Source organism: Oncorhynchus clarkii, chromosome 4 (assembly GCF_045791955.1).
Source record: "Oncorhynchus clarkii lewisi isolate Uvic-CL-2024 chromosome 4, UVic_Ocla_1.0, whole genome shotgun sequence".
NCBI lineage: Eukaryota > Metazoa > Chordata > Actinopteri > Salmoniformes > Salmonidae > Oncorhynchus > Oncorhynchus clarkii.
This window is the reverse complement of record NC_092150.1, coordinates 26,066,802-26,080,137: the sequence shown is the minus strand read 5'-3', so window position 1 is coordinate 26,080,137 and position 13,336 is coordinate 26,066,802. Positions and strand designations below refer to the sequence as shown.

Below are 13,336 nucleotides of genomic sequence, written 5' to 3'. Positions count from 1 at the left end.
ATAGAGGGAGCACTGGAGTAGGAAGCCACAGCATTTGGATGGGGTTCCGTCATGCTTGGTCGGGAGGGACAGTCATGCATCACCTCCCTGAGTGGACTTCTGGGTAGGCTGGGGAGCTGGCTCGCCTCATGGTAGGCCCTCCGCTAGTTGGAGGTGAAACCTTTCAGGTGGCGTCGAGGGGGTGGAGAACGCGGAGGATATCATCCATAACTGTACCCAGTTGCACCAGCTGATCGTGGTGTTGGCGGAGAAGGTATCCCTGTTCACCGACCGTCTGGGAGAGGTCTTTCTCTTCTGCTGCTTCTATAATATCTGAGGCAGCATTCTGTCAGGAAGCAGGTGTAGAAGGTGAGTTTAAAGATGACAGAAGGCAGATAATCAGAAGCGTACTGAACGTGACCAAAACCAATACTGCCGAATGACTGAGGGCTAAATAAATGGAGTGAGGTCCAGGTGTGTGTAATGAAGGGGAGCAGGTGTGCATAATATTACCAGGACCGGTGGTTAGTAGACTGGCAATGTAAGGCACTGGAGCGTGGCAGCGGTAGTAGGAGTGACAGACAACTTTCCAAAAGGTCAGTTTGTCAAATTTCTGCCCTGTTTAGAGCTGCCCCGGTCAACTGTAAGTGCTGTTATTGTGAAGTGGAAACGTCTAGGAGCAACAGTGGCTCAGCTGCGAAGTGGTAGGCCACACAAGCTCAGAGAATGGGACCATCGAGTGCTGAAGCGCATAACATGTAAAAGTCGTCTGTCCTCGGTTGCAACACTCAAATCAAATTCTATTGGTCATATACACATGATTAGCAGATGTTAATGCGAGTGTAGTGAAAGACTTGCGCTTCTGGTTCCGACAGTGTAGTAATATCTAACAATTCCTCAACTACCTAATACACCCAAATCTAAAAAGGGGTGAATGAGAATATGTACGTACATAATATATGGATGAGCTATGGCCAAGCGGCATAGGCAAGGTGCAATATATAGCAAATACAGAATACATTCACATGATATGAGTAATGTAAGATATGTAAACAGTAAAGTGGCATTATTTAAAGTGGCATCTTTTAAAGTGACTAGTGATCCATTTGTTAAAGTGGCAGTGATTGGGTTACCATGTAGGCAGCAGCCTCTGAGTTAGTGATGGCTGTTTAAGAGTCGGATGGCCTTGAGATAGAGACTGAACAGCTTCTCGGTCCCAGCTTTGATGCACCTGTACTGAGCTCGCCTGCTGGATGATAGCGGTATGAACAGGCAGTGACTCGGGTGGTTGTCTTTGATGAGCTTTTTTGTCTTCCTAAAGTGCCTTGCGAAAGTATTCGGCCCCCTTGAACTTTGCGACCTTTTGCCACATTTCAGGCTTCAAACATAAAGATATACAACTGTATTTTTTTGTGAAGAAACAACAACAAGTGGGACACAATCATGAAGTGGAACGACATTTATTGGATATTTCAAACTTTTTTAACAAATCAAAAACTGAAAAATTGGGCGTGCAAAATTATTCAGCCCCCTTAAGTTAATACTTTGTAGCGCCACCTTTTGCTGCGATTATAGCTGTAAGTCGCTTGGGGTATGTCTCTATCAGTTTTGCACATCGAGAGACTGAAATTTTTTCCCATTCCTCCTAGCAAAACAGCTCGAGCTCAGTGAGGTTGGATGGAGAGCATTTGTGAACAGCAGTTTTCAGTTCTTTCCACAGATTCTCGATTGGATTCAGGTCTGGACTTTGACTTGGCCATTCTAACACCTGGATATGTTTATTTTTGAACCATTCCATTGTAGATTTTGCTTTATGTTTTGGATCATTGTCTTGTTGGAAGACAAATCTCCGTCCCAGTCTCAGGTCTTCTGCAGACTCCATCAGGTTTTCTTCCAGAATGGTCCTGTATTTGGCTCCATCCATCTTCCCATCAATTTTAACCATCTTCCCTGTCCCTGCTGAAGAAAAGCAGGCCCAAACCATGATGCTGCCACCACCATGTTTGACAGTGGGGATGGTGTGTTCAGCTGTGTTGCTTTTACGCCCAACATAACGTTTTGCATTGTTGGCAAAAAGTTCAATTTTGGTTTCATCTGACCAGAGCACCTTCTTCCACATGTTTGGTGTGTCTCCCAGGTGGCTTGTGGCAAACTTTAAACGACACTTTTTATGGATATCTTTAAGAAATGGCTTTCTTCTTGCCACTCTTCCATAAAGGCCAGATTTGTGCAATATACCACTGATTGTTGTCCTATGGACAGAGTCTCCCACCTCAGCTGTAGATCTCTGCAGTTCATCCAGAGTGATCATGGGCCTCTTGGCTGCATCTATGATCAGTCTTCTCCTTGTATGAGCTGAAAGTTTAGAGGGACGGCCAGGTCTTGGTAGATTTGCAGTGGTCTGATACTCCTTCCATTTCAATATTATCGCTTGCACAGTGCTCCTTGGGATGTTTAAAGCTTGGGAAATCTTTTTGTATCCAAATCCAGCTTTAAACTTCTTCACAACAGTATCTCGGACCTGCCTGGTGTGTTCCTTGTTCTTCATGATGCTCTCTGCACTTTTAACGGACCTCTGAGACTATCACAGTGCAGGTGCATTTATACGGAGACTTGATTACACACAGGTGGATTGTATTTATCATCATTAGTCATTTAGGTCAACATTGGATCATTCAGAGATCCTCACTGAACTTCTGGAGAGAGTTTGCTGCACTGAAAGTAAAGGGGCTGAATAATTTTGCACGCCCAATTTTTCAGTTTTTGATTTGTTAAAAAAGTTTGAAATATCCAATAAATGTCGTTCCACTTCATGATTGTGTCCCACTTGTTGTTGATTCTTCACAAAAAAATACAGTTTTATATCTTTATGTTTGAAGCCTGAAATGTGGCAAAAGGTCGCAAAGTTCAAGGGGGCCGAATACTTTCGCAAGGCACTGTATGACATAGGGTGCTATAGGTGTCATGGAGGGCAGTTAGATTGCCCCCAGTGATGCGATGTGCAGACCGCACCACCCTCTGGAGAGCCCTGCGGTTGTGGGCGGTGCGGGTGCAGTACCAGGCTGCGATACGGCCCGACAGGATGCTCTTGATTGTGGATCTGTAAAAGTTAGTCAGGGTTTTGGGTGACAGACAAATTTCTTCAGCCTCCTGAGGTTGAAGGGGCGCTGTTGTGCCTTCACCACACTGTGTGTGAGTGGACCATTTCAGTTTGTCATTTATGTGTACGCCGAAGAACTTTCCACTTCCTCCACTGCGGTCCCTTTGATGTGGATGGGGGCGGGGGGGCTCCCTCTGCTGTTTACTGAAGTCCACAATCATCCTTTGGTTTGTTGATGTTGAGTGAGAGGTTGTTTTCCTGACACCACACTACGAGTGCCCTTTCCTCCTCCCTGTAGGCTGTCTTGTCGTTGTTGGTAATCAAGCCCACTACTGTTGTGTCGTCTGCAAACTTGATGACGGAGTTGGAGGCATGCAAGACCACGCAGTCATGGGGGAACAGGGATTACAGGAGGGGGCTGAGCAGGGACCCTTGTGGGGCCCCAGTGTTGAGGGTCAGCGAGGTGGAGACGTTGTTTCCTACCTTCACCACTTGTGGCCGGCCCGTCAGAAAGTCCAGGACCCAATTGCACAGGGCGGGGTTGAGGCCCAGGGTGCTCACTACAGAGTTCCAAACTGCCTCTGGATGCAATGTCACCCCAAGAACTGTACATCGGGAGATTCATGAAATTGATTTTCCTTGGCCGAGCAGCCGCACACAAGGCTACGATTACTATGCATTGGCTGGAGTAGTGTAAAGCTTGACGCCATTAGACTGTGGCGCAGTGTAAAATACTTAAGTACTGGGGGAACTTTTTTGGGGGGGGGGGGGGCACTTTACCATTTAAAATTTGACAACTTTTACTTTTCTTTAGGAAAGTAGTGAAGTATGTACTTTTTACCTGACACCCAAAAGTATTCATTACATGTTGAATGCTTAGCAGGACAGGAAAATGGTCCAATTCACACACTTATCAAGAGAACATCCCTGGTCATCCCTGGTGCCTCATATGGCAGACTCACTAAACACAAATGCATCTTTGTAAATGATGTCTGAGTGTGCCCCTGGCTATCCGTAAATGTTTAAAGCAAGACAATGGTGCCTTCTGCTTTGCTTAATATAAGGAATTTGTAATGATTTTACTTTTACTACTTAAGTATATTTAGAACCAAATAGTTTGAGTTTGTCAAGTAACTTTCTATTAGAAAAGGCATCGATACTTTTACTCAAGTATGACAATTGGGTACTTTTTCCAGCACTGGAAATGCGTTCTTTGGAGTGATGAATCACATTTTACCATCTGGCAGTCCGACGGACAAATCTGGGTTTGGCAGATGCCAGGAAAACGCTACCTGTCTGAATGCATATTGCCAACTGTAAAGTTTGGTGAAGGAGGAATAATGGTCTAGGGCTGTTTTTCATGGTTTCATGGTTCAGGCTAGGTCAGAACCCTGACCTCAACCCCATCAAACACCATAGGGATTAATTGAACGCCCAACATCAGTGCTCAACCTCACTAATGCCCTTGTGGCTTAATGGAAGCAAGTCCCTGCAGCAATGTTCCAACATCTAGTGGAAAGCCTTCCCAGAAGAGTGGAGGCTGTTATAGCAGCAGGGGGGGGGGGGGGGGGGGGGGGGGGGACGACGACGACTAACTCCATATTAATGCCCATGATTTTGGAATGAGATGTTTAATGAGCAGGTGTGCAAATACTTTTTATCATGTTGGTGCACACCTACAGTGCATTCGGAAAGTATTCAGGCCCCTTGACTCTATCCACATTCTGTTACGTTAGCCTTATTCTAAAATGTATTAAATAAATAGTCCCACCCCCCCTCACAAATCTACACACAATTCCAGATAATGACAAAGCAAAAACAGGTTAAGACATTTTTGCAAATGTATTAAAATTCAACTGAAATATGATATTTACATAAGTACTCAGACCCTTTACTCAGTACTTTGTTGCAGCACCTTTGGCAGCGATAACAGCATTGTCTTTTCTTGGTATGACGCTAAAAGCTTGGCACACCTGTGTTTGCGGAGTTCTCCCATTCTTCTCTGCAGATCCTCTCAAGCTCTGTCAAGTTGGATGGGGAGCGTTGCTGCACAGCCATTTTCAGGTCTCTTCAGAGATGTTTGATCAGGTTCAAGTCAGGGCTCTGGCTGGGCCACTCAAGGATATTCAGACTTGTCCGAAGACACTCCTGCATTGTCGTGGTTGTGTGCTTAAGGTCGTTGTCCTGTTGGAAGTTGAACCTTCACTCCAGTCTGAGGTACTGAGCGCACTGGAGCAAGTTATCAGAGGATCTCTGTACTTTGCGCCGTTCATCTTTGCCTTGATCCTCCCAGTTCCTGCCGCTAAAAACATCTCCACAGCATGATGCTGCCACCACGCTTCACCATAGGGATGGTATTGGCCAGGTGATGAGCAGTGCCTGGTTTCATCCAGACGTGACGCTTGGCATTCAGGCCAAAGAGTTCAATCTTAGTTTCATCAGACCAGAGAATCTTCTTTCTCATGTTCTGAGTCTTTAGGTGCCTTTTGGCAAACTCCAAGCAGGCTGTCATGTACCTTTTACTGAGGAGCGGCTTCCGCCGGGCCATTCCACCGTGAAGGCCTGATTGGTGGAATGCTGCAAAGATGGTTGTCCTTCTGGAAGGTTCACCCATCTCCACAGAGGAACTCTGGAGCTCTGTCAGAGTGACCATTGGGTTCTTGGTCACCTCCCTGACCAAGGCCCTTCACCAATTGTTCAGTTTGGCCGGGCGGCCATCTCTAGGATGGTCCATCTATGTTGGTTCCAAACTTCTTCCATTTATGAATGACTGAGGCCACTGTATTCTTTGGGACCTTCAATGCCGCCAACATTTTTTGGTACCCTTCCCCAGATCAGTGCCTCGACACAATCCTGTCTGAGCTCTACGGACAATTCCTTCAACCTCGTAGCTTGGTTTTTGATCTGACATGCACTGTCAACTGCGGGACCTTATATTACCTATGTGTGCCTTTCCAAAGCATGTCCAATCAATTGAATTTGCCACAGATGGACTCCAATCAAGTTATAGAAACATCTCATGGATGATCAATTGAAACAGAATGCACCTGGACTCAATTTCGAGTCTAATAGCAAAGGGTCAACACCTATATAAATAAGTTATATTTTAATGCATTTGCAAAAATGTCCCAAAAACTTTTCACTAAAGATATATATTTTTTAATTAAGCCATTTTAGAATAAGGCTGTAACATAACAAAATGTGGAAAACGTCAAGGGTCTGAATACTTTCCGAAGGCACTGTATATTGCAATATATTACTTTCCTGTATGGGTTACTTTCCCTAGCCCCCTTACACATACCGTAGCACGCTCTGTCCATTGTGCTGACAGAGCAGTGGAGATACACTTTGTGGCAACCTTTCACTCAAGCATTACTTTTTTTATTTTATATAGTGACAAAACTAATACTGTGGGGCACAAGTGAATGAGAGGGCTAGGCCCCCTTGTGGAACCGGGCCGGTCAAAATACAGAATTAATCAAGCATTTTGTCAACAGTGATAACAGCTTGTTAACTGGATGTAAGCAGTCTACCTACTATGTTGAATTCCGTTTTCAGAATAACAAAGTCACTCACAAATAGCTTCGATTCAGATGTTTTAATTTCTGGGGAGGCTAGCTAGTAACCTAGTAACCAGAAGCTGCAATAATTTGATATTCTTAGCAATAAGCTTCCCAGCTACCTAGCCATGTTGCCGCAAGACCAGGTCTGACAATCTTCAATCAAATACAAAAACGGTCTTATAAAATTAGCGGTTCTTTAGATGACCCCTGGCTAGATAGTTATGGTGCTTTCAAGACAACTGGGAACTCTGGAAATAAACGAGGTCAAATCATGACATCATTGATCTTAAGGTCTGAAAGTTCTAAACTATTTTTCCTATTGAACAAATTGTCATTTGAAGTCAGATTTCCGAGATCCGTTGTTTTTAACGCGGCATTTGCATTCACATGCTAGTCGGGAACTAGGAAACGTTCGATTTGCTAATTCGTTCAACTCGGCACATGTACAACTACAACCAGTTAGCAAGTCGTACATTTCTGAGTTTCCTAGTTCTGACTATTATGTGAACGTGGGGCATAACTATCACTAATGCAACAGATGAGGTCATGTTGCTAGGAAGTGTGTAGCTCCCTTGTGCGGCAATGGCAGTTGTGCAACAACTTTACCAGCATCATTGCATCACTGACATGAAATATGAGTGCTAGTGTAATCAATGTGTAAAAACGATGTAAAAAAAAAAAAGTATTGTGACGTGCAGTCATTCAGATCATGATTGGTCATAAGCGTTGACATATCATTTTTGACACGCAAAGATCTAAAAGGCATTCCACACATGCAGCAGCTACTCTTCCTGGGGTCCACAAAGGATGTGGGACAGGAGACGCAAGACCATAGAGATAGACAGAGGACTCATCTTTGCATCTGTGCCGTGTTAGCGTCTGACAGGATGTGTGACCTGTTTCAAGAAGCTAGGTGTATATTGCACATCACTACTTCACATGAGAGGCATTTGAATCCCCCCGTTAATACAAATACAATTATTAAGGTACAGGGCTAGTTGATTTAGCCAGGGAAAAACACAGGACCCTTACCGCTAGCCATGATTTGATTAACAAATGGATGGGCTGGACATGCCAAGATAGGAGTTCAGGTTAGTCTGCCTTGTATCTGTCTTTAACATGAGCTGCTCAGTATGTGTGGATAATCTTTTCTACCACTGTTTTTTTTTTAAGATATGAGGAACTGAAAGTTGCATTTTCATTTTCAGATATACGTTTCTAATTTAGTCAGAAAGTCATTTTCATTGCAAGTTAAAGCAAGTTGTTTCCAACGCTGCAATACTACCATGCAGGTAGCTAAAGCTAAACAACTAGGTTCAACAGTAGATAGCTAGCAACGCAAATGACTAGCTGGTTCGCAAGCTAACATTATGTGTATGATCTGTGTAGTCTCATAAAGCCATTTGTGTTGCTAGCTAAAATTGAACCTAGTTGTTTAGCTTTAGCTACTTGCAGATTCATGCATGGTAGTATTGCAGCGTTGAAAACTGGGAATTTGGAAAAATGCAACGTCGAATCATGATGTCATTGATCTTCAGATCAGAAAGTCAGAGCTCTAGAAAGTTTCCCCGAGTTGGAATACTGAGTTGGATGACCATTCAAGTACATTTTTCCCCCCAGTCGGAGGCATTTTTTCTGAGTTCCCAGTTGTTTTCAACCCAGCGTTAGAGTTGGGATTATGGTTCATTGTTTGGCTAGCTAGCTACATGTCTAAACAAAAGACTCCACTATGAAAGTAAGAATTTAACTATGCCGTTTACATTTTCTGTATCCTGTGCATGTGACAGGTAAACCTTGATTCTATTTGATATAGTGTGTGCTTACCAGAGACTAATGTGAAGAACATAGCCTGCACCAAAATCAGATTAGAATATAGGCCTGGATTAGATAGTGTATTTTTACTACCATCACCACTTAGTCTTGAAATCTTTGGTTGTTTACTACTGTGAATCCTTAAAGAGACTAGTGGGGCTAAGGCTTAAGAGGGTGTGAACGATGCTGAATGGTGTAGACAAAGAGCTCGCCAGTAGGTGTACCAAAACATTACCAGGCCATTTTCTCAAAATTTTAGCAACTTTCCAAGCAGAATTACTTTCCCATTAATATACAATTTTAGTTCTGTGTCTACTTTTATCCAATGTAAAAAACACAATTTCAAATGCTGCTATATAGGATCCAATCTAGGTGGTGGGTCACATTTTGAAGTACTAAATGTTCTTCACAACTGGCTGATCACATCTTTTGAAGGAGTGGGATATGACTCCAACAGGGTCACCAGGAGTCCCACCCAGTTGACTACATACATTTTTTTTTTAAATGGTGGAAGCCCTTAATGGCGCTGCCCATGCCAAACCTGACTTTTGGCCACTAGAGGACTCTATCATTCTCTATGGACGAGACAGACTTTGCAGCCGTCACATTAATAGGGACATAATTACTTCCACGTAATGTTAGAGATCATGTTTGATCACATAATCACACAGCCTGGATGTTTTGTTTAACGAACACAATATCTGTCTGTAAAAGGAAATATTTATGGTTTGGGAAGGGTTTACGGGAATAGCTAGCTAGCCACCTTGCTGGCTACTTTGGATGACATTTGGCAAGGATGCTACTACGGTGGATACGGCAACAGCTGGTAAGTAAAGTATCCTCGTTAACTAGCTAGAAATACTCGTTAACTAGCTAGAATTGGCAAGGATGCTACTACGGTGGATACGACAACAGCTGGTAAGTAAAGTATCCTCGTTAACTAGCTAGAAATATCCGCTAGCAAGTCGACTTTGCTATTGAGAAGGACGTTGATGCACATGAAACAATATGATTTAGCTACCTAGTTGCTTTGAAGAGTTAAGAATCCGATCAACTGGCTGCCTGTGTAAATTCGCCGCTGAGCTAGCTGGCTTGTTTATTTACCAAAGATGAGTAGGGCTAGTTGTTAGCTACTGCATTAATCCAACCAGGGCTCATTTATACATTCTAACGCAACTCAAATGTATCTAGCAAGTTGGCTGTGCTGTTATGCACGATGAGCTAAGCTTTTGGCCAGTTAGCTAGTTTAGTATAACGTTAACTATAATTAGCTACGTTTGAGTAATTTAGCAGACGTTAGAGTTAACGTTACTTACAATTAGTGTATTCATCTTAAAGTGGAACTGTTATTAAATCTGTTCATAATACACCCCCAGCCCAGGAAGAATGACACGTTTTGTACATTTGACACGCAAGCACTTATATGGTCATTCATAAAGTCATAGAATGTTTGGGAATGACAAAGGCATTTGTGAAAATTCTATTGCAATACAGTGTGAACGCAGCCGTTCATTTGGACAATTAGACGCTAGTTGGATATGAACAAATTGACGATGGGAGACCCACGTATAGGTGCGGACCACACAGACAACAAAGCGTGTTTCACTTTTGTTACCTAAAGAATAACACATTTATATTACCATATTATTGGGAATGAGAGGGCTACTTAGTGTTGGGACGGGATTACATCAGTGATTGTATGAGGATGAGTTGAGGTGTTCAGAGGCTTGACTTTAGTTGAGGTGTGTATATACTGTAGGCTTCAGTGCAGGACAGGCTCATCATAGATGGTGTTGGAGAAGTGGTCAACTCTTCCACTGAGGGCAGGACCGGATTTGACTGGGAAGACAACAATAACACATTTAGACCAGGGCTAATAATGAGTTAGTCCAAGCAAGGAGTAAAATAATTTGTGTAATGTGATTGATTCTACATATAGTAATGGGAATTGACAGGCCTACTCAGTGTTTGGAGAGGAAACAGTCAATGTGCCAGTGGATGAGAGAATACATGTGAGGAGCGAAATGACAATGGTAGTGGATTGGAAGGGTAATCACCTCTTAAAAATCAGGGAACAGGAGGGGATTTAGCTGTAAATACAAATAGCAGCCACATTCCATTACAGAAGCACCATGATAGGTTTGGGCAACAACTTTCTCCATGAAGTTAGACTATGAATTCTGAGATGTCTGAGTTTAACAGGCTGCACATCGCTACCCACTTGACACAAAGTAGCCCAAGAAACCTTCCTGAGTAAAGCCCTGATCATCCACCTACAGTGCATTCTGAAAGTATTTAGACCCGTTTCCCTTGCTGCGTTGCTGCACAGCAAAAAGCGTTGCTGCACAGCTTTTTTCAGGTCTCTCCAGAGATGTTCGATCGGGTTCAAGTCCGTGCTCTGGCTGGGCCTCTCAAAGACACTGATACTTACCCCGAAGCCACTCCTGCGTTGTCTTGGCTGTGTGCTTAGGGTCATTGTCCTGTTGGAAGGTGAACCTTGGCCCCAGTCTGAGGTCATGAGGGCTCTGGATCAAGGATCTCTACTTTGCTTCGTTCATCATTCCCTTTGAGCCTGACCAGACTCCCAGTCTCTGCCGCTGATAAACATCTCCACAGCATGATGCTGCCACCACCACCACCATGCTTCGCCGTAGGGATGGTGCCAGGTTTCTTCCAGACGTGACGCTTGGCATTCAGGCCAAAGAGTTCAATCTTATTTTCATCAGACCAGAGAATCTTGTTTCTCATGGTCTGAGAGTCTTTAGGTGCCTTTTGGCAAACTCCAAGCAGGCTGTCATATGCCTTTTGAGCGGCTTCCATCTGGCCATTCTACCGTGAAGGCCGGATTGGTGGAGTGCTGCAGAGATGGTTGTCCTTCTAGAAGGTTCACCCATCTCTACAGAGGAACTCTGGAGATCTGTCAGTGACCATCAGGTTCTTGGTCACATCCCTGACCAAGGCCCATCTCTCCTGAATCTTCAGCTTTAGGAAGAGTCTTGGTGATTCTAATTGTCTTCTCCATTATTCTTAAATGGAAGACAATTAGGCCACTGTGTTCTTGGGGACCTTCAATGCTGCAGAAATGTTTTGGTAACCTTCCCCAGATCTGTACCTCGACACAATCCTGTCTCTGAGCACTACATACAATTCCTTCAACCTCATGGCTTGGTTTTTGCTCAGACATGCACTGTCAACTGTGGGACCTTTATATAGACAGGTGTGTACCTTTCCAAATCATGTCCAATTAATTTAATTTACCACAGGTGGACTCCAATCAAGTTGTAGAAACATCTCAAGTATGATCAATGGAAACAGCATTCACCTGAACTCAATTTCAAGTCTCATAGCAAAGGGTCTGAGCATTAAAAACCTGTTTTGTCATCATGATGTATTGTGTGTCGGTTGATGAGGAAAACAATTAATTTAATCAATTTTAGAATAAGGCTGTAACTTAACAAAATGTGGTAAAAGTCAAGCGGTCTGAATACTTTCCGAATGCACTGTACCTGACGATAACTGACAACTGCGAGCAGACTGGTGGCACCATAGGTCCCAGAGTGATGGGACAATTGTTTTTCCCCCCTGGGGCCCGGAGTTTTTCCTTATCTTGTAACCTAACCAGGAAAACGCCGGACCCTATAGGGTATGACAATGATTAATCAGTTCTAAAAAGGTTTTATATGCTTTATATGACTTTAACACCAATGACTCGTGACTTGACTTGGACTCGAGACTTATGACTTGATACCCTCCCCAAGCCCAAATATTAAAAAGTGTGCAGCGCATCAACTCTTCATTTAACGGATTACAGTTTGAATCGGACAGCAGCCAATCAAATTGTGCCAGCTGAGAAAAAGTTGTGCGTGGCAGTGCAGAGGAACGTCGGCGGGTGAATTCAGATGGAGCCCTTGGAAAGATGATACCCCAAATTATTATTTTCGGATATAAAGACGGTGCTGTATCAACAAAAAACAGATTGCAAAAAAAGTGGGAAGAAAATTACAGACGGAGGCGCAACAATTTACAACTTTGTTCGACATTTGAAGCTGCACAAAAAACTAAGTCGTGGCTAATATAGCCGACAGCTATATATTTTATTACTTTACTAGTGTATCATGGAGGCTAATGTAACGTTAAATCAGTGAGCCTCCACACAGTCGGTGCGGGAACGTGATCATTGCACCCAAGATTGAGCTACAACTGGCTAGGCAGTTGGTAGCCTAAATCCTGCCTGATATTACTGCTGTTCCTTAAACCATTGACATACGTTAGCCTACTGTAACCACAGAGAGAGAGAGAGAGAGTGTGTAAGGTTGGGCGATTGTGTACAAGCCTACATCGCCCGATTGCGATCCTCGATAGTCGATCACTGTGTGTGTGTGTGTCTCTTTCTCATGGCTACCCATGTGTTTCCATGGAAATATGACATTTATTTGGAAAGTAATAAGTATATAGATATTTTTTTAAAGCATTCATGATTTGCGTAAATGTAATATGCTAACTATTACTCTTGTTCAAAATATGAAATGGTATTACATTTGGTGAAGAGCACATTATGACTTGTTTAGGACTCGAAACTCAAAGTTTAGGACTTGACTCGGACTTGTCGGTCTTGACTTGGGACTTGACTTGAGTGCTAAGACTTGAGACTTACTCGTGACTTGTAAAACAATGACTTGGTCCCACCTCTGTTTTATACTAGACTAACGGAGGTTATTCCACACAGACCACAACTGATGGACAATAGAACTCACAGGGCTGAATTTGCTTTATGCATGTTTGCGTCATACAGGCCTATGCAACTATAGGTCTAATTGATTGATTAATTCCAGTTAATAATTTTGGATTGAAAAGGTATAGGCAGCCTAGTCAGCCCATGTTT

At 43.3% G+C, this 13,336-nt stretch overlaps 1 protein-coding gene across 1 annotated transcript in view; it reads left to right on the top strand.

The window, feature by feature from the left end:
• Positions 1-9,109: 9,109 nt before the first annotated feature.
• LOC139406640 (phospholipid-transporting ATPase IF-like) overlaps positions 9,110-13,336 on the top strand; it is a 57,819-nt gene continuing 53,592 nt past the window's right edge. The window contains exon 1 of the mRNA XM_071149477.1: positions 9,110-9,280. Within this exon, the coding sequence (XP_071005578.1) occupies positions 9,251-9,280 (30 nt within the window). The 5' untranslated portion in view covers positions 9,110-9,250. The remainder of the gene's footprint in view (positions 9,281-13,336) is intronic.